This window comes from Bubalus kerabau, chromosome 13 (assembly GCF_029407905.1).
Source record: "Bubalus kerabau isolate K-KA32 ecotype Philippines breed swamp buffalo chromosome 13, PCC_UOA_SB_1v2, whole genome shotgun sequence".
NCBI classification, from domain to species: Eukaryota; Metazoa; Chordata; class Mammalia; order Artiodactyla; family Bovidae; genus Bubalus; species Bubalus kerabau.
Genome location: NC_073636.1, coordinates 61,135,529 through 61,156,719, shown reverse-complemented (window position 1 = coordinate 61,156,719; position 21,191 = coordinate 61,135,529). Strand labels below are relative to the sequence as shown.

Sequence of the window (21,191 nt, the reverse complement as noted above, 5' to 3'; positions counted from 1 at the left end):
CCAGGGGATGTTCCTGACTCAGGGATTGAATCCGGGTCTCCTGCATTGCAGGCAGAATGTGTACCATCTGAGCCACCAGGGAATCCCCTCTCTCCAGAAACTAATCCATTAATTTTTCTGTTTTCTACTACTTGCTATATCCCTACTGCTGGTTGATGGCAAATACCTCCTGGTTTACAAACGTTTTTCCTATAGAATCCTTTAAAATCTATAAACTTACAAAAGCTAGTTTGTGATAAACCAGGCAAGTCACTTAAACCCTAATTTAATGTGATCAATGCAAATTTTGTCTTAATAAATGGAAGGAGATTTAAATAAAAAAATCTTTCCAAACCACCCATCACTAAAGGCCATTAATGGCTCCCAACAACCTAGAGGAGACAAAAATTGTAATTTTTAGGCTGGAAGGGAATGCAGAGGTTATCTTTTCCAGGTCATCACTAATTTATTCTCCCTTTCCAAGTTTACTTCCTATGTAAACTTCCATATGAAACATTTCTCTCACTTATTTTTTCCTCTCTTCTTATCTTGTGCATTCTAGATTATGTTTCCCTCCCACCCTCCCATGCATACCAATCCAAATCTTCCTCACTCAGGCCCTGAAAACAGTTTCAGAGACCTTTTCCCAAGCACCACCACTGTCTTCTACACAGTAAGACTCACTATTTGTGCCTTTCATATGACTCTAAATGATCTATCACCTCAGTCTATCATATATTTTTGTGTAGGAATATCATTTTATAATTAATAGAACTTCGGTCTCCAAAGTATGTATCTATATACAATTTTGTGCTTGATCCTAATAACTCTGAGAAAAACAGGTAAAGCCAGACTATCTCATTTTCGCAGATAAACATGTCTTAAAAAAACAAGTACCGTGGCTAATCACTTTTAAAGTGGGATTAGAATCTAAAAGTCCGGATTTCAGCCTAGTTCTCTTTGTACACACAATAAGATATAAATACTTAAACCCTCTGGTTCCAGAAAGGTATACCAAAACACCCCAGAAAATTCATAGGTGCTCTGTGGGCTTTTTAATTTTTGAGGGAAGCACCAGTTACTACTTGTGGTCTGCCAGTCACTGAGCACACTACCAGCTTGAGGTAGTTCAGCTTCAAAATTACACTGCACTACATTCTCTTTGATGGCATATCTTTGTGAAGCTGGGTTTTCAGCAGTTGCTGTGACAAAAAGTATTATGCAAAAACCAGTGTGGAACAGGAAATGAGGCTACCGATGTCCAGTGTGATTCCGCCATATGAGAAGCTGTGTAGCGACGAATAGGTATACATATCCCAATAGTAATTAATTATAGTGACAGAAGAATACAACAAAATTACTTTTCTCTTTAACTTCATATGTATAATTTTTTAAAAGGCTACCAAGTTGAAACAGAAATACTATTTTTAGTTATTTGAACTTAAGAAACAAACCTGTTTCATTTGGCTTAGGGGCATCATCAAAGTTACTGAAGCAATATGGGTGCTATAAATTGAGAACGTCTGGGGCCCTCTGCTTCTCGTGTCAATTATGGAGGCGCTTCTGTGGTAAGGGACTGTATGCTGAGTTCCTGGCATATGAGAACGTCAGGCCCTCTGCTTCTTGTGTCAATTATGGAGGAGCTTCTGTGCTAAGGGACCGTATGCTGAGTTCCTGGTATGTGGCAGTGCACAGCGCAGTTGTAACTAAAGCAATCTGCACGCCAGTAGCCCACAGGCCAATGTGGCCTGTAGAGTGTTCTTCTGTCTGACTTGAGTCAAAAAACTGCTCTTGCTTCAGTTTCCTGATTTGTCAAATGAAGATAATCTCTTCTATCAACTTCAAAGGAACAGTAAAATAAAGGCATTAAAAGCACTAGAAAAATACCTTCAAATGCTACTTAAAACCTCTGAATTACAATCTTTTTGTACTTACCTTGAGAATTTTAACAACAACTTTTTCATTATTTGTGATGTTGATGGCTTCAAATACTTCACTGTATTTACCCCGACCTAATTTTCTAACCAGCTGGTAGTCATCTTGATTTCTGGGAACAAAAAGAATCAAAGTTACAATGATTTACAAAGTTCAAATTATCAAGTACTAATTCAATTTACAAAACTGTCAAATGTCAGTTGCTCAGTTGAGTACGACTCTTTGCGACCCCATGGATTATAGCCGCATGGATTATAGGCTCCTCTTTCCATGGGATTTCCCAGACAAGAATACTGAAGTGGGTAGCCCTTCCCTTCTCCACCCAGGGATCAAACCCCAGCCTCCTGCACTGCAGGCAGATTCTTTATCATCTGAGCCACCAGAGAAGTCCATACAAAACTATACCTAGTAGAGCAAAAGAAATAAGACTATTTCAAAAATTCCTTAATTGGTTTCTTTGTATTTTGTAAGTTGGCCAATTAAAAATGTGTCTTCCAAATCCCAGAATTAAAAAATTTAAGTCTTTCAGTTATTCTTTCAAATCCCAAGCTGTTTATATTTCTACTGACATACCACACGTAGATAGCTTGTACTGGGGTTTGTTATGTATGTTTATCTCCAACAACAGACAGCTTTCCCTTGGAAAATAATTTTTATTATATTCCTGCCCCCCACAGCCTTGCCCACTGGTGGCATCTAGCAAGAAGTCAACATGTGCTGTAAGAATATTTCAATTCAGCCACACTTTGGGAGTTGCTGATTTTTAATAGGTCTCTTTGCAGATAAGCGGCTTTCAAACATATAGGTCTGACCGCCAACTTGATCTCCAAGGCTCTGAGGACAGTGCATGTACTGGAGTTTGCAAACCACATTACAGAACACGAGTCAGAGTCTGGTGTTCGTCCCGCTACCTTCACCCACATTCCAAGACCACAAAGCAACATCTGAGGTGAAAAGGAATAAGGGAAAATGCCAACACTTTTTCTTTGTCTCTGCTTACAACTTAGAGGCGTTTGCTCTGAAGAATGACAGCCTTTTCAATAAGGCCTAAATGCTATTTACTTCTGCTGTGGACCCTTGAAAATCCAACATGTAAAAAATCCACCATTCATTTTCCTTAAGCAACTATAAAGAAAGTGAATGAACAGAGAAGGCAAAAGGTACTACAGACAATGGACAATATAATAATCATCACAGGTCTAGGGAAGGAAGCTTAGTTCTGGTTGAGTTCTTTTCCTGTGGAGGGCCTAGAAGATAAATGCAACCAAGCAAACAGCACTAAGCCAAAAACTCAAAAGGGTTGTTTAGTGTCATTTAAGCAGAACTAAGCACACTGCACTTAATTTGAAGACAGTGGCTGAAATTTCTGCAGTAAAACTCAGATATTCCTTGAGTCCAAAGCATGTGATATAAAGGAAAATTAAGATTATCTATAACACTTATTGGCACTGTACCACAGTTCTTGATGGCATCTTTGAAGCACACTGTGCTTCCTTGTGCAGAGGCAATATACCTACTGTTAAGAATTATGGCCATCAACATATTAATCATCAGGATTAAAATGATAAATTTAATGACCTATGATAATTTTTGAAGATTGTCTGTAAACACTCACATGCTATGAAAATCACATGTGGACAAATATAAAATGTAACATATAGGAGCTGCAGCTTTACTGAGTTTTCAAATTGCTATCTTTTGTATTTGAATATCAAAATAATTTTATCACAAAACATACAACCCGATCAGTTTTAGTAAGTACATACTATGCTGGGACAAGATATGCAAAAATCCAGATGAGACTGCACAGAGGATTAGAAGGGCAAATATAGCTAGCTGTTCAGGCAGACTGAAACTGTTCAGAATGGAAAAGGGGCTGAATTCCATGTTACACATGGCTAGTCTCATGATAAGGGCAAATGTTTTAAGATTTTAATTTTGCTTCTCATCAGAAAGAGGACACCTTTCTGGAGAACTGTTTTATCCATCAGTATCATCATGGGACAACATTCTCTGACCTCAAAAATTCTTTTATGTAAGAGTCTAGTATTTTCAAACTCTCTCAAGTATTAATTCTCATCTAACTGCAAAGCCTTTAGCTGAGCAAGCTAATAGGTAACTCTTTGTTACCAGCTTTATATATATATCAGAGAAAAAAAAAATAAAAGATTGAAATAATTTTTAAATGATAACCCATCAAAACTGTTAATTTGCCAAAGCCAATAACCTGTTTCTTTATTGCAGAAGAAACCAAAAACTGGGTTCAATCTTGAGGTTTATAAATGCAGTCAGGGAATTTCTGACGTAAATTACTCAACAAATTCACCACAGTCAGCCCTTTGGATGAGTACAGTGAAGTGAATGGAAATTATTACCCCCATTCCACCACATGTGACTCGTAATCCCAGTACTCTCGGGGTCTGTGTGTATTAACATCTGTGTAAACTCTGGCTCTGCTTGGCACGGGTCCCGACATGTCAGACAGGTTGGCGGACAAAGCTGGACTTGGTATCTGGAGAGCTGGTAGTCACTGTGTTGAGAGGCAGCTGGGGAGTAAGACCTTGTTTCAGACCTGTTTTCTTCAAACTGCAGAAACAAAACACATAAATGCCAAGGAACCATTTTTGAAAAGCATATGGGAAGAAAAAAAGTCATCTTACAGTAATGGTCTCAAGTATACCTCAGACTCTCTACTGGTTAACCAATGAATGTATCCTAACTGTGCCAATCAGTATTTCCTAAAACATGGGGAAAAAGTAAAACAACAGAACTCCAAGAAACATATCTAAGCCTATACTGGCCCTGATCCTATCCTACAAAGTAGCCTGTTACCTCCTCATCAAAAGCTTGGATGCTCTTGCAGTCTGAAAGCGAAGAATGGCATTGAGGTTACACCCATCACCATTGCTACTATTTACACATTCTACAAAAAGCTTTCAGCAGTTTTCTACAGCTCAAAGAGGGGGTGCTAAACGGCTCTAGAATGGTGGCAAAGTTGAGTATTAACCTTAGTCTTACTCTAATATTTGATGAAACCAGGAAGGGAATAAACACTTGCTCTCATACATCAAAGTTCAATGTTATTTTATTATTTGGGGAACCTTATGTAATAATCGATAGGCTAGTGATCATCATTTGAGAAATACACTTCATTAAAAAAACATTAATTTTCCCCTGATTTAATATATGAGCAAGCTTAATACAAATTGGTAATATATATTGGCTGAACTAATGCAAAATTTTATACCCAGGAAAAGCTGGTGAAATTTCAGAAACGTGCTTTCTACCAAACCAGTAAAAAATGAAGTCTCTTTCATCACCAACCACTCTAATCCAGTTATCTCCATTCTCTAAGAGTCCTATAGTGTTTCTTGATTCCCTTAACTCTGCATTTAACTACAAATGTATTGAGGGAACCCCCCTGTTTGTTTGATGGGACACTGTCCAATGCATAAATCTGAATAAACACAATCATATTAAAAAAAAATGTAATGAGTCTCTAGGCCGTGCATATTTTGGCCTAGATTGTGTTACCTCAATCTAATTACAAGGAAAACACAAACAGAAAATGAGGAAGCTTCTATTAAGAAAAGTCAGGAGTGGGGAATAATATACTGTGCTCTCCAAAAATGTAAATATTATAAAAGATAAAGGAACCTAGATAGCATATTCAAAAGCAGATACACTACTTTGCCAACAAAGGTCCGTCTAGTCAAGGCTATGGTTTTTCTAGTGGTCATGTATGGATGTGAGAGTTGGACTGTGAAGAAGGCTGAGCACAGAAGAATTGATGCTTTTGAACTGTGGTGCTGGAGAAGACTCTTGCGAGTCCCTTGGACTGCAAGGAGATCCAACCAGTCCATTCTAAAGGAGATCGGTCCTGGGTGTTCTTTGGAAGGAATGATGGTGGGGCTGAAGCTCCAGTACTTTGGCCACCTCATGTGAAGAGTTGACTCACTGGAAAAGACTCTGATGCTGGGAGGGATTGGGGGCAGGAGGAGAAGGGGAAGAGAGAGGATGAGATGGCTGGACTCACTGACTCAATGTACGTGAGTTTGAGTGAACTCCGGGAGTTGGTGAGGCCTGGCGTGCTGCGATTCATGGCGATTCATGGGGTCACAAATAGTCGGACACGACTGAGAGAATGAACTGAACTGAACTGAAAGAGACATGGCAACTATATACAATGTCCTACCCTAGACTAGACTGTATCCTGTACTAGAGGGGGAGAAATGCTATAAAAAACAATACTATCAGGTCAAATGACAAAACTGGAATTTAGACAGTAGGTATGTACAAAAGTATACTTACACATGATAAAGCAAATGGGGTAACATGTTCTTTGTACTATTTTTATTTTGCTGAAACATGTTATTTTTAAAAACTATTGTAAAATATATATAAAATTTACCAACTTAAACATTTTTAAGCATACAGTTAAAAGGCATTAAGTACTTTCAAATTCTTGTCCAATCATCACATCCATCCATCCTCAGAAATTTTCACCATGCCAAACTGGAATTCCATACTCATGAAACACCGACTCCCTCGTCCCTGCGCTCCTAATAACCACCATTCTATTCTCTCTCAGTCTGACTACTCTAGGTAACTTATACAACTGGAATTGTAGACTACTTGTCCTTTTACATTTGGCTCATTTTTTTCATTTAGCAAGTTCATCCATGTTGTAGCATATGCCAGAATTTCCTTCCTCTTTAAGGCTGAATATCTCCATTGTACATATATATTTTGTCTATCCATTCATTCACCAATAGACACCTGAGTTGTTTCTACCTTTAAGCTATTGTGAATAATGTTGCTAGAAAAAGTGATGTACAAATATCTTCTGGAGTTTCTGCTTTCAATTGTTCTGGGTGGAATTGTGGATCATATGGCAATGCTATCTTTAATTTCTTGAGGAACCAGCACACTCTTTTCCACAGTGGCTGCATCATTTTATATTCCCAACAGCAATGCACAAAGATTCCAATTTCTCCACATCCTCTCCAAGTAATAGCTTTTTAAAAAAAATAGCAGCCATCTTAACAGGTATAAAGTAGTATCTCATTGTAATTTTGACTGGTACTTTCCTAATGATTAGCGATACTGAGCACTTTTTCAAGTGTTTATCGGCCATTTATCTTATTCAGAGATGACTATGCAAGTATTTTAACTGTTTTTTCTTTGCGGGGGGAGGGGGGGGGTTAAGCTGCAGATGGTGACTGCAGCCATGAAATTAAAAGACACTTACTCCTTGGAAGAAAAGTTATGACCAACCTAGATAGCATATTCAAAAGCAGAGACATTACTTTGCCAACAAAGGTCCGTCTAGTCAAGGCTATGGTTTTTCCTGTGGTCATGTATGGATGTGAGAGTTAGACTGTGAAGAAAGCTGAGCGCCGAAGAATTGATGCTTTTGAACTGTGGTGTTGGAGAAGACTCTTGAGAGTCCCTTGGACTGCAAGGAGATCCAACCAGTCCATTCTGAAGGAGATGAGCCCTGGGATTTCTTTGGAAGGAATGATGCTAAAGCTGAAACTCCAGTACTTTGGCCACCTCAAGTGAAGAGTTGACTCACTGGAGAAGACTCTGATGCTGGGAGGGATTGGGGGCAGGAGGAGAAGGGGACGACAGAGCATGAGATGGCTGGATGGCATCACTGACTCGATGGATGTGAGTCTGAGTGAACTCCAGGAGTTGGTGATGGACAGGGAGGCCTGGCGTGCTGTGATTCATGGGGTCGTAAAGAGTCGGACACGACTGAGCGACTGAACTGAACTGAAGCTGCAGAAGTTCCTTATATATTTTGGACATTAATCCCTTATCAGATATATTATTTGCAAATATTTTCTCACATTCTGTGATTTGTCTCTTTTTAAAAAAAATAATTTTATTTACTTATTTTTTGGCCGTGATGGGTCCCGGTTGCTGTGTGGGCTTTTCTCTAGTTGCAGAGAGCAGGGGCTACTCTCTAGTTCAGTCCATGGGTTTCTCAGTGCAGTGGCTTCTCTCATTGTGGGGCATCGGCTCCAGAGCACAGGCTCAGTGGTTGTGGCTCATGGGCTTAGTAGCTCCGTGGCAAGTGGGATCTTCCCAGACCACGGATCGAACCTGCATCTCCTGGGTTGCAGGTGGGTTCTTTACCACTGAGCCATCAAAGAAGCCCTGTGGTTTGTGTTTGTAAGCTGCTGATTGTATTCTTTGATGCACAAAACTTTCAAATTTTGATGAAGTCTAATCTGTCTCTTCTGTCTTGTCTGTGCTTTTGATGTCCTATGTGTACTATTTTTATTTTGGTCTCATGTAAATTTGAAGTTACTTCCAAATAAAAAGTTTTTAAAAAACGAGTATTAGAAAACTGAAGCTCCTTTATCTCAGAGGAAAATTTGCCTACAATCACATAGCTACTTAATAGCAGAATAAGGACCAGAAACCGAACTTCTGTTTCTTGTGACAGTAACTTGTTTTTGCCAAGTAATCATAAACTAGTTAGATAACAAAAGCTAATGTCTACAGGCATTCATTATGTGCTTTGCGTGAATATTTCATAATCTTTACCACATGAGGAAATGGTAAGGAAAGGTTACTATTATTTCCAATTTACAGGATGAGGAAAATAGTGAAGAAAAGATTAAAGTAACTTGCCAAAGGACACACAGTTAGAAGGAGCTGACAATGTTCAACCAGACTACACATCAAGAGATAACTATTTACCTCTCAGGTTTGTGGTGATGATCCAGTAAGTTAATAAAGTGTGTAGAATTCTGCCTACTTGAGAACTCATTTACAGCAGTCTGCACGTTCTCTCCAATTTGTATTTAAGTTGGAGCTTAACTATTACACCAAAAGATAAACCAGTGTTGTCTCCTTATACCTAGTTTCAGTGGCTTAAGGCTTTAGAGGAAGAGCATAAGAGACCAGAGCAAGGGTTAATGATATACTCCAGAAGTGTAGCAAACAGTGATACTCCCACTCCCCTCACAATATGTGAGGCCAAAAGATCCACTTGTCTACTTATGGATTCCCCCATTCATAAAACCCAATATAACCACCTCTGCTGACCTCTGCTGTCCCTTAAGTATACAATTTATATGGCCAGAAATTACAACAACATGGTTCAGATAGTTATTAAAAAGTGGACCAAAACTGCCTTTAAAATATTTCCAAATTATTTCTTTGGTTTTATAAAACAACCTGAGTGATAATACCCTAATTTATCTTTATCTAGTATCGATTAATTATAAACAGACACACATACCCCGAACAAGCAAAAAACCAGAAAGCAGACACTTTTAACTTTCCTTTTTCCCAAAGAAACAAGGTCATTTGTGCTTTAGGGCTGTTGGTTTCTTGGTGATTATTATCCCTGCACTAAAAACAGCAAAAGACACTAGGGAGATGAGTAAAGGTGTGTGTATGTGCACAAACAGCCAAAACAGTAGAGACAACAGCATTAAGCCAGAAGAAATACTGTCTTGGGAATTTATAAATTATAATACTAGATACTTTTAAATTCTTACCTTCTTCTCTGCAACAGTATCTTCCTCTTCAGTCTCTATATTGCTTTAAAATTTATTCTTTCTGTTGATATTCTATACCTATAACACGACCTTTAACTGTGGATCTCAAAGCTCTTCCCCTATGAACTTAACAAGTTTACAAAATCAGCACAAATTTAATAACTGGGATTAGATGCAATAGGGTGATGAAATGAGCAGTCAAGTCCTAGGTTCAAATCCCTACTTGGCTGCAGGACCTCTACTGGGCTTCTTCCAGCTTTGATTCATCACTTATAAAACTTGTCTAATTGCACTTGCTCAAGTGAGATATTCTTCTAAAAAGGGCTCAGAAACACCAAATACAATATAAATTAACATTAAATGCTTCTATACCATTGTTGTGAAAACTAATAAGCAGAAGCCTGGCCTTAAAAGGCTGTGGTCTTCAATTTTAGTTTTCTTCACTTCATTTACAAAAATTATAGGAGTTGAGGTTAACTCCCAGCCTCTGAGGGCCAACTTATGGGTGGACACGCCATTACAAAATGAGACTCATTTCTCCATGGAAATCATCTGACTCAAGTGGAAAATATTCTCGAACTCCTTTAATAGACCAAATATCAATCACACTCTAACCACCAAGTCTTCGGCTCTCATACAGCCTTGGTATTCTCTGAGAAGAGCAGAGCAAGACTATTCACTAATGAAACTCCTGAGATCCTCAAATACCTGTTTAACTGACATATGCAGCTTTGTGCCTCATCAACAGGGACCTAATTTATGAACAGGGGAATTTGATCCTCCACTGGGAGGACAAATGGTTGTTTTGCAGCAACTCAAAGCAGTACTTTACTTTACTGTCATGCATACCAAGTAATCTGCTTAGAGTAAGAGTCATTCACATGAATTTCAAATAGCTTGCCTTCGTTAATTATGTGGGGAGAAGAAAATGGGTGTGTGTGCATGTGTATATTTTTGAACTACATAGCCCAGCAACTTCAGATAAGTAAAATGGTACAAGGAGGGGTGAGGGAGGGTGATGGAACGGAGTAAAGAGGGGATGTGAAGATGGAAAAAAGATGATAAAAATTATTCTAACTCAGAAATACTACTTCACTTGCACCTCTATAAATATGTATGGATATTCACATGCTCTATACAGTCAGCAAAACAAGACCTGGAGCTGACTGTAGCTCATATCATGAACTCCTTATCGCAAAATTCAGGTGTAAATTCAAGAAAGCAGGGAAAACCACTAAGCCATTCAGCTATGACTTATGTCAAATCTCTTATGATTATACAGTGGAGGGGACGAACAGATTCAAGAGATTAGAACTGGTAGACAGAGTGCCTGAAGACCTATGGACAGAGATCCATATTACTATACAGGGAGTGGTGGCCAAAACCATCCCAAAGAAAAAGAAATGTAAAAAGGCAAAATGGTTGTCTGAGGAGGCCTTACAAATAGCTGAGAAAAGAAGTGAAAGGCAAAGGAGAAATGGAAAGATATATCCAACTGAATGCAGAGTTTCAAAGAAGAGCAAGGAGAGATAAGAGAGCCTTCTTAAGTGAACAGTGCATAGAATTAGAGGAAAACACAGAATGGGAAAGACTAGAGATCTCTTCAAGAAAATTAGAGATACCAAGGGAACATTTCATGCAAAAATACACAGAAGAACTACACAAAAAAGGTCTTAATGACCTGGATAACCACAATGATGTGGTCACTCATCAGAGCCGAGCATCTTGGAGAGTGAAGTCAAGTGAGCCTTAAAAAGCATTATTATGAATAAAGCTAGTGGAAGTGATGGAATTCCAGCTGAGCTATTTCAAACCCTAAAAGATGATACTGTTAAAGTACTGCACTCTATATGTCAGCAAACCTGGAAAACTCAGTAGTGGCCACAGGACTGCAAACGGTTAGTGTTTATTCCAATCCCCAAAAAAGGGAATGCCAAAGAATGTTCAAACTACTGTACAACTGTGGTCATTTCACATGCTAGTAAGGTAATGGTCAAAATCCTTCACGCTAGGCTTCAGCAGTACATGAACCGAAAACTTCCAGATATAGAACCTAGATTTAGAAAGGGCAGAGAAACAAGAGATCAAACTGCCAATATCTGTTGGATCACAGAAAAAGCAAGGGAATTCCAGATAAACATCTACTTCTGCTTCATTGACTACAATAAGGCTTTTGACTGTGTGAAAAATTCTTCAAGAGATGGGAATACCAGACCACCTTACTTGTATCCTGAGAAACCTGTATGTAGGTCAGGAAGCAATGGTTAGAACCAGACATGGAACCACGGACTGGTTGAAAACTGGGAAAGGAGTATGTCAAGACTGTATACTGTCACACTGCTTATTTAATTTCTATGCAGAGTACATCATGCAAAATGCTGGGCTCAATTAATTCCAAGCTGGAATCAAAACTGCCAGGAGAAATAGCATCCTCAGATATGCAGAAAATATCACTCTAATGGCAGAAAGTGAAGAACTAAATAGCCTCTTAATGAAAGTGAAAGAAGAGAGTGAAAAAGCTGGCTTAACATACAAAAAACTAAGATTATGGGATCTAGTCCTAACACTTCACAGCAAATAGATGGGGAACAACTAGAAACTGTTTACAGATTTTATTTTCTTGGGCTCCAAGATCACTGGGGATGGTGACTGCAGTCATGAAATTAAAAGACCCTTGTTCCTTGGAAGAAAAGCTCTGACAAACCTAGATAGCATAAAGCAGAGATACCTTTGCTGACAAATGTCTGTCTAGTCAACGCCATGGTTTTTCCAGTAGTCATGTATGGATGTGAGAGTTGGGCCACAGAGAAGCATGAGTGCTGAAGAACTGATGCTTTTGAACTGTGGTGGTGGAGAAGACTCTTGAGAGTCCCCTGTACAGCAAGGAGATCCAACCAGTCAATCCTAAGACTTCCCTGGTGATACAGGAGTTAAGAATCTGCCTTCTGATGCAGTGGATGTAGGTTCCATCCCTGGTCTGGGAAGATCCCACATTCTGTGGGGCAACTAACCCCGTGTGCCATACCGTAGACCCAGCAGAGCCAAAAATAAATAAAAATAACTAATTTAGGGTTAAAACAAACAAACAAACAAAACCACCAGTCAATCCTAAAGGACATCAATTCTTGATTATTCACTGGGAGGACTGATGCTGAAGCTCCAATACCTTGGCCACCTGATGCTGGGACTCATTGGAAAAGACCTTGATACTGGGAAAAATTGAGGGCAAAAGGAGAAGAGGCAACAGAGGATGAGATGGTTGGATGGCATCACTAACTCTATGGACATGAGTATGAGCAAACTCTAGGAGACAGTGAAGGACAGGGATGCCTGGCATGCTCCAGTTCATGAGGTTGCAAAGAATCGGACACGACTTAGCAACTGAACTACATTTACATGCAGCCTAACAAGAAGGAAATACAGGGATGAGCTAAATCTCTCAACTACAGATATGGTTCTTTCAGACATTCCTTCCTTTGTTCATCCCTTTAACTATATGAGCATCTTCTATGAAGAAGTACTGTGCTAGGCTGTGGGAATATAATAATGAGCAAGGCAGAAAAGGGTGAGATGAACATGGCTTTAAGATTTTACCTACAGATTAAGGACAATGGAAATTCATTGACGAGTTTTACACAGACAAGTGACCTGTATGTACATTTTGAGTAAGTTTATTCTGGCTGGTGTGAGACAGGCAGAGAGAATACATTAGGGGAAACAGAAAAGTTATCAACAGTAGCCTATGTGAGAGAGATGATGAAAGCCTGACCTATGGTGGTAGCAATGGAGATAAAAGAACTAATTAAGATGAACAAAATTTATGGTGTAAAATCAACAGCTCTGGGTGGACTGGATTAATGGTGTAAGGAGTGGAAGTGACTTTCAGATGTCTGGCTAAAGAGACTGTTGATGCCATTCAGGGAGATAGAAAACATTCTGGAAGAGAGCTCACAAGTCAGGTTTTGAACGTAAGGTTAAAATGGTTCTTTGACATGTTAAAAAGAGAACTGAACAGGCAATAAGGTATTACAAGTCTGGAGCTAAAAGTTTTCCAGCTTTAAAATATCTACCCCCCACCTCTTTCCTAGTATTCTATGTGGCAGGCATTTCTTTTCCTCATCTACAGGTAAGAAAATAGCCTAAGTAAATTCAGCAGCTTTACCAAGACCATTCAGTAGAGATGGAGCTGGGATTCAAATCCCAGATGACTGGCCTTCAAGGTATCTTTACATTCCTATCGAACTTACCACTTCCTACATCATATGGTAGTCTTCAAACTTTAATTTCCTTATTATACCTTTAACTCCTTGAAGTCAAGATTCACTATCTAATCCATCTTTTTACATTACAGTACCCAGCCCAAGGCACTGCATTTTGTAGGATGTTCAGTAAATATTATTCATCAATTAAATCAATGTTGGTTTTTTATCCAAAAACTGAAACATAAATGAAGTTGCCTCCAAAAGGCAGTGTACCCCTTAACACTTCAGGTCATCTGGTACATAGCTAGGAAAACTAAAAGATTAATAACTCAAGGGCTCTTCTTCCTTCCACTCTCTCTCCCTTACCAATACAGCTTTTTCTATCAAACAACAGGGCCACAGTTAAAATTTGTCTTTTTCTCACATGACGATTAGAATTAAGAGAATACTAAGAAATTTAGTTTAGCAATTTTTACAATGGCTTATCTGAAAAGTCAGGGAAACTGCTTGAGTTCTGAAGGTCAATTCTCCTATCTACCACTCACAATCAAGTGTACCTTAAAAAATATATAACTTATAGAAGAAGCATCACCTTTCCTTTTAATTTCTACTTTAAATGACCTTACTTAGTCTTTACTGTCCCCATGTAATGCATAATAGATGCAACTTTTGTGGTTAACAATTTCAGATCACTTCTATTTTATAAGCCCTCAGACTAACTGAAGACATGGCTAAGTTTTGTCCGTTAAGTTTAGCCTAATAAAAGCCAATTAATCAACCATGAAAAGTTGTCTTGTCAACAAAAGTTTCCCAACTAAAGTCAGACTACAACTGCAACCAAAGCCAATTACATGGCTCTGACTGACCTATTCTTTAATAAAATGCAAGGAAATGAAAACTTATTAAATCATCAGGCTAAAATATGTACTGTCAAAATCATAAGTTTATTGACATAAATATAACAGAACTAATTAATTTCAATAATAATTCCTTTTGCCCTCTTAAGCCAGTCTCTCCCTCTAATCTCTTCTACTCCATTTGATTTCTGTTTTTCAATCTGGTAACTAAAAAAGAAAATTATAGGCTTAGTAAATGGTCCAATATCAGAAAACTGCATAAGTCTAATCAGTTATTTGTGCTAAATATATTTTTACAGATCAATTTTCTAGTATGAGAACTGGAAATGATTATTCTGAAACTTTCAACAATTTTCAAGCCATGAAACTGTTCTAGGTCTTTTAACCCTAATATTTACTGATGGTCTCCATCTTAAAAAAAATTAAAATTGCCCCTTCCATCCCTAGATCAACCACGGTGAACAAACAACAGCTCATACTCATCCAGACAGGACAAAGATGAGTTCTACCGTAAAGAATGAGGAATGTGCTTATACTGCATTGACTACATGATTTAGGACTTCTCGTTTAGAGGAAAAGCAGTTGTATGAGGAAAAAACACCTTTGAAGCAGTGGCAGAGAATGACCTCTTCTCAGCAACCAAGCAGCATAAATTAGTGAGAGGATTTGTGGAACAAACTATGTATATGTTTTTGCCTTGTTGTAGAAGCAAAAGCAAACATTTAGTCATACAAACTTGTCCTTTCCTCTTTCAGAGTAGCACTGTTTAGAAGGCCAAATGAATACCAAAAGAGCCTAAGTAGTTAACACTACACAAAATTACTTGTTTCAAATGTCCACAGTTGCTCTTAATTTCCAATTATCTACTCCTTTCACATCAAGAGCAGATGCTCACTCATTAAGCATTTATCTAATACTTACTATGTACCAGGAAACATGCTTGATTGCCAGGAAGGGATCTTTTCTCTAGGCCCTAGAGAATAAAGAGAAAGTAACTCTGCCCTCCAACAAAGAAAACAGACCATTACAATGACAAGCAATCAGTACTTGAAAGAATAAAGTCAGGGTACTCTTGCAGGAATTGAAGGGAAGTCAAGTCACCCACCAACCCATTACCGTGCATTCAGTAAATATCTGTGGAGTACCTCAATGTTTGGGAAAGGCAGTCAGGGAAGAAATAACACCTATACTCAGTTTTGAAGGATGCACAGGAATTATCAGGTGAAAAACACCAAAACAAGAAATCACAAAGCCCTTCTTTAAGCAAGTTAGGAATTTTAAAGACTGTAATTTGTATCCCCAAATGACCAAAAGCTGGCACACCCTGTAGTCCTCTATAAGAAGCATATCAGATCAACAATCTTTTAATATCTGATCTAGTGCACTCTACTCCACTGCTACTGTGTGTGCCTCTCTCCTCTGTCCTGAAACAATGATTAATTCACAACCATTGCACTCGAGATCTCATTCTCTTTCCTTTTCTACTCCTCAAACAAATCAGTTCTACTGTAGAGGTGCCGAGGTCACAAAGGAAAATGCCTAGAAAGGGCAAGTAGCTAGAGTATGTAGATGATCCTTAAAAGTGTGATTGCTTTTTAGTTTTAAAAATAAGAAATCAAGGTTTTTGCAGGTAACTCCTGTTTTCAGTAATGGCAGACTAGGTGAAGTTTCCTACTGAGGAACGAAGAGAATGGCTTTAACATCCCCGCTCCCCGCCACTTCCCTCTTCCTCTGCTCATCTGTCTCACTTAAAAAAAAATTTTAATTAGAGAATAATTGCTGTATAATAATGTGTTGGTTTCTGCCATACATCATCATGAATCAGCCATAGGTATACATGTGTCCCCTCCCTCCTGAACAACGCCCTCATCTCCCTCCCCATTCCACCTTCAAGGTTGTCATAGAGCACTGGGTTGAGCTCCCTGTGTCAAACAGCAAATTCCCACTTGCTATCTATTTTACATAGGGTAATGTGCGTGTTTCCATGCTATTCTCACAATTCATCCCACTCCTTCTTTCCCCGTGTCCACAAGTCTGTTCTTGACATCTGACAAACAAGCATACAGCCAAAAGTGAAGAGAAAATGAGAACCAAAAGAAAGCAAACAAGGAAGCCCAAAGGGTCTTTGTCTGATCCCCTAAAATTAGAACGTTGTTCTGACGGAAAGCAAAGCCCCAGGGTTCTGACAAGGTAAGGAGTCATAATAAATAATGAATACATATTTATTATTAAAAATTTATTCATAATTAGTAAACAGGTAAATAGATAAATGGAAGGGAGGAGGGAAGGGGGAGGATAAAGACGATTTGTCACAATAAGCTGAGACTTCAGAGTCACAATCTTAGGGTGGAAGTGAACAGAAAGTAAAAGATCCAGGGAAGAGTTACAGTCCTACCTACAGAAGGAATATCTTCGGCGAAGCCTGTTTTAAGGTGACCTCTAGATCACCTGTGTCCACAGATAGCCTGACACGAACAAGTTCTCTGTGGAGAAAACAACCTTGCTATGGGCTTCAAATGAATCTTATAAATAAATAATTTTTCAAATACAACATCCAGCTTGTAACAGAGTAAGAACTAGCAGAAAAAGAACAGATAACAACAACAAAAAAAACCCTACAGACTTTTGATCTTAAACTCAAGGAAACAACTACGTTGACTACCCTTACAGAAATGAAATAAACTTCAGACTATCTACAGGGAACAGAATATTTTAAAAATAGCCCATTTCAGGGCTTCCCTGATGGTTAAGAATCCACCTGCCAATGCAGGGGACACGGGTTCGATCTCTGCTCCGGGAAAATCCCACATGCTGTGGAATACCTAAGCCCAAATGCCACTACTGAGCTCGCGTGCTACAACTATTGAAGCCCATGCACCTGGAGCCTGTGCGCTGCGACAAGAGCAGCCTGTGCCATGAGAAGCCTATGCACGGCAATAAGGAGCAGCCCCCACCTGACACAACTAGAGAAAGCCCGCATGTAGAATGAAAAGCCAGTGCAACCACACAAAAAAGTGAGATACACTATATATTAAAACAGTCAAATTAAAAAAAAAATGACAGCACCAAAAGCTGGTGAGGATGTAACAGAAACTAAATTAGAGCAACAGAAACTAACTGACTTCTGATGAGACTACAACATGGTACAGGAACCTTGGAAAAATTTGGTCACTGATTACAAAGTTACATAAACACTTACCATAAACTCAGCATTCCCCCCCAGGTATTTACTCAAGTGAATGTATGTTCACACAAAAACCAGCATACAAATGTAGACAGAAGCTTTATTCATAACTGCCCCCCCCCCAAAAAAAAAAAAAAAAAGGCGGGGGGGAACAACCAAGATGTCTAGGTGAATGGATAAACAAATGGTATATGTATAATTACACAATGGAAAATAAATTATTGATTTGTACAACATGGATGAATATTAAATATATTTTGTTAAGGAGCCAGATCCAAAAAGCTAGATATTCTATGTTTCCAGTAAGACATACTGAAAAAGACAGAACAGGAATGACTGACACATGGAAATGCTACTGTTCTGTTTACTATTAATTTGCTACTCTAAGTATTCTCAAAACCCACAGAACTGTCTATGACAAAGAGTGGACATTACTGGTTGAAAATTCCTAGCTCTGTCCAATGAGAGCACCTAGAAGCTGTGCTAATGAGTAGCAACAGGAATCAGTAGCGTCCAAACCTTGGTTTCTCAATACCTTTCTCCAATAAAAAGGAATGAGGGCTCTTCAGAGAAATGGCTGATTCTAGGATTGAGTCAGGGAAAATATAAGAAAAGGACATAACTGGTAAAAATCGAAATACAACCCACAATTTAATTAACAGTATTGTATCAGTGCTAATTTCTTAGTTTAATAAAGTGTCATGGTTATGTGATATGTTAACTTTAGGGGAAGTTGGGTGAAGGGTATGTGAGGATTCTATCTTTGCAACTCTTGTAAGTTTAAAATTATTTCCGGGGAGGGAGGAGGGAGGAGGGTTCAGGATGGGGAATACATGTATACCTGTGGCGGATTCATTCTGATATTTGGCAAAACTAATACAATTATGTCAAGTTTAAAAATAAAATAAAATCAAAAACAGGTAAAAAAAAAAGAAAAAAAATTATTTCCAATTAAAAGTTAAATACAGACAATACTACGTGCTAGAGAGATATGGAACAACTGAATACTCTCTTACACTGTTAGTGGGAATGCAAACTAGTATAGCAAAGCCCTTCTGGAAACAGTTTGGCAGTTTCTTAGAAAGTTACAAATTTTCATATAACCTGGCAACCCTACCATGTTCATAAAGCCTATACAAGTGCATTTACAGCAGCTCAACTAATAATCACCAAAAAAATCTTAAATGGATAAGCAAACTGTTGTCCATCCATACAGCGGCATTCTACTTAACGATAAAAAGGAACTGACCACTGGTATACATAATTTCAATGAATCTCAAAAGCAATAAATAAGCCAGTTTTCAAAATATTATATATTGCCTGATTCAATTTATGTAACATTCTCAAAAAGATAAAACTGTAATAACTGAGAATAGAACAGTGGTTGCCAGAGAATAGGGGTGGGAGGCTGGGTAATATTGGGAGGTGATACAATTGTTCTGTGTCTTGGTTGTGATGGTGGTTACTTCCCTGGTGGCTCACACAGTAAAGAATCTGCCTGCAAGGCAGAAGACTGGGCTTGCTCCCTAGGTTGGGAAGATTCCCTGGAGAAGGGAATGGCCACCCACTACAGTATTCTTGCCTGGAGAATTCCATGGACAGAGGAGCCTGGCAGGCCACAGCCCATGGAGTTGCAAAGAGTTGGACACGACTGAGTGACTAACACACAGAAAGGAAATCAGTTTTACCGTATATTAATTAAAAAAATAAAATTTAAAAAAGGGGGAAAATCCTATCATATGTCGTATCCTAAAACATAGGATAACATGAGGGACAAATTTGAAATATTGAAAGGAAAAAGACTTAGCAAAGCTGATACAAGAAGAAATGAAAATCCTGAATATCTAGCCATTTCCATTTCAATCACTATGATAACTGGCTATCAGTTTTCAACCTCCTTTCCATCCTGCTGCTGCTGCTGCTAAGTCGCTTCAGTCGTGTCCGACTCTGTGCGACCCCATAAACAGCAGCCCAACAGGCTCTCCCGTCCCTGGGATTCTCCAGGCAAGAACACTGGAGTGGGTTGCCATTTCCTTCTCCAGTGCATGAAAGTGAAAAAATAAAGTGAAGTCACTCAGTCGTGTCCGACTCCTAGCGACCCCATGGACTGCAGCCCACCAGGCCCCTCCGTCCATGGGATTTTCCAGGCAAGAGTACTGGAGTGGGTTGCCATTGCCTTCTCCTCCTTTCCATCCTAAGCTACGCAGTTTTCCTACTGCGTAGCTTAATATTTCAATAACACTTTTTATCACTGTGCCTAAGCCATGCTAAATATGTTTCATGAATATTTGATGAACTGATATTAAGACAGCAACAGACAATATATTGGCAAAAATCAAACCTGTCTGCATATGGATCCGCTCCTCTTCAACACTGAGAAAAGCAGTTTGGCTGTACAGTGGATATTTGATCTGTAGCTGATTTTAAAGTTGCTCTTCGGTCTTATATGTAAATTTTATCACACACATCACTAACACCAGAAGTAAAACAGTCATACTATCACTTCCCAATGAGATATGAATTTAGTCAATATGTGTGGGAGATGCTTCTTTAGAGCCATGAGCTTTTATAAGGCCATGTAATTTACCCATGTGATGAGCATCCTTGATAGAACTACAGAAACAATATAGTGCTCTGTTACTGAAAAACATGAACCTTGAATTTATAAGGCCTCATGAGGTGGTAGAAAGAACAGGAACACTTGAGCCATGAAGACCAAATATGGCTCTGGGACTGTCATTTAACCTATCTGATTCCACTGAGGAAACTGCAGGATATAAGGAGTAACAGTCTCTCCCTCTCCCTCCTTTATTATCATGGAGGCAGGTTACCTAGGAGACAATCATACTTCTTGTAGATGATTAATAACCAATAAAAAATAGGGTGGGTTGTCCTCACTTCAGTTCAGTTCAGTCGCTCAGTCGTGTCTGACTCTTTGCGACCCCATGAAATGCAGCACGCCAGGCCTCCCTGTCCATCACCAACTCACGTCCATCGAGTTGGTGATGCCACCCAGCCATCTCATCCTCTGTCGTCCCCTTCTCCTCCTGCCCCCAATCCCTTCCAGCATCAGAGTCTTCTCCAATGAGTCAACTCTTCACATGAGGTGGCCAAAGTACTGGAGTTTCAGCTTTAGCACCATTCCTTCCAAAGAACACCCAGGACTGATCTCCTTTAGAATGGACTGGTTGGATCTCCTTGCAGTCCAAGGGACTCTCAAGAGTCTTCTCCAACACTACAGTTCAAAAGCATCAATTCTTCGGAGACTTGCCAAAAACAAATAGGTTGGAAACAGGACAGCAAACACCATCTATCCAGCTTCCAAATCTAAGAAATGTGAATGTCTATACCTACACTGTTTCTTGGGATTTAAAATGATCACTTTTGAACATAACAAGCCGAGTGAAAGTGAAAGTCACTCAGTCGTGTCCAACTCTTTGTGACCCCATGGGCTGTAGCCTGCTAAGCTCCTGTCCATGAATTCTCCAGACAAGGATACTGCAGTGGGTAGCCA

General features: G+C 39.0%; 1 protein-coding gene across 2 annotated transcripts in view; it reads right to left on the bottom strand.

Moving 5' to 3' along the window:
• The window catches only part of CSNK2A1 (casein kinase 2 alpha 1), a 57,815-nt gene that overhangs the window by 20,524 nt on the left and 16,100 nt on the right, over window positions 1–21,191 (bottom strand). The window contains exons 2-3 of one of the 2 annotated variants that reach the window (XM_055544675.1): window positions 4,290–4,500; window positions 1,915–2,026 (exon numbers count right to left, since the gene is read on the bottom strand). In XM_055544675.1, coding sequence (XP_055400650.1) covers window positions 1,915–2,026; window positions 4,290–4,390 — 213 coding nt within the window. In that variant the 5' untranslated portion in view covers window positions 4,391–4,500. The remainder of the gene's footprint in view (window positions 1–1,914; window positions 2,027–4,289; window positions 4,501–21,191) is intronic. The other variant, XM_055544676.1, reaches the window with a different exon arrangement.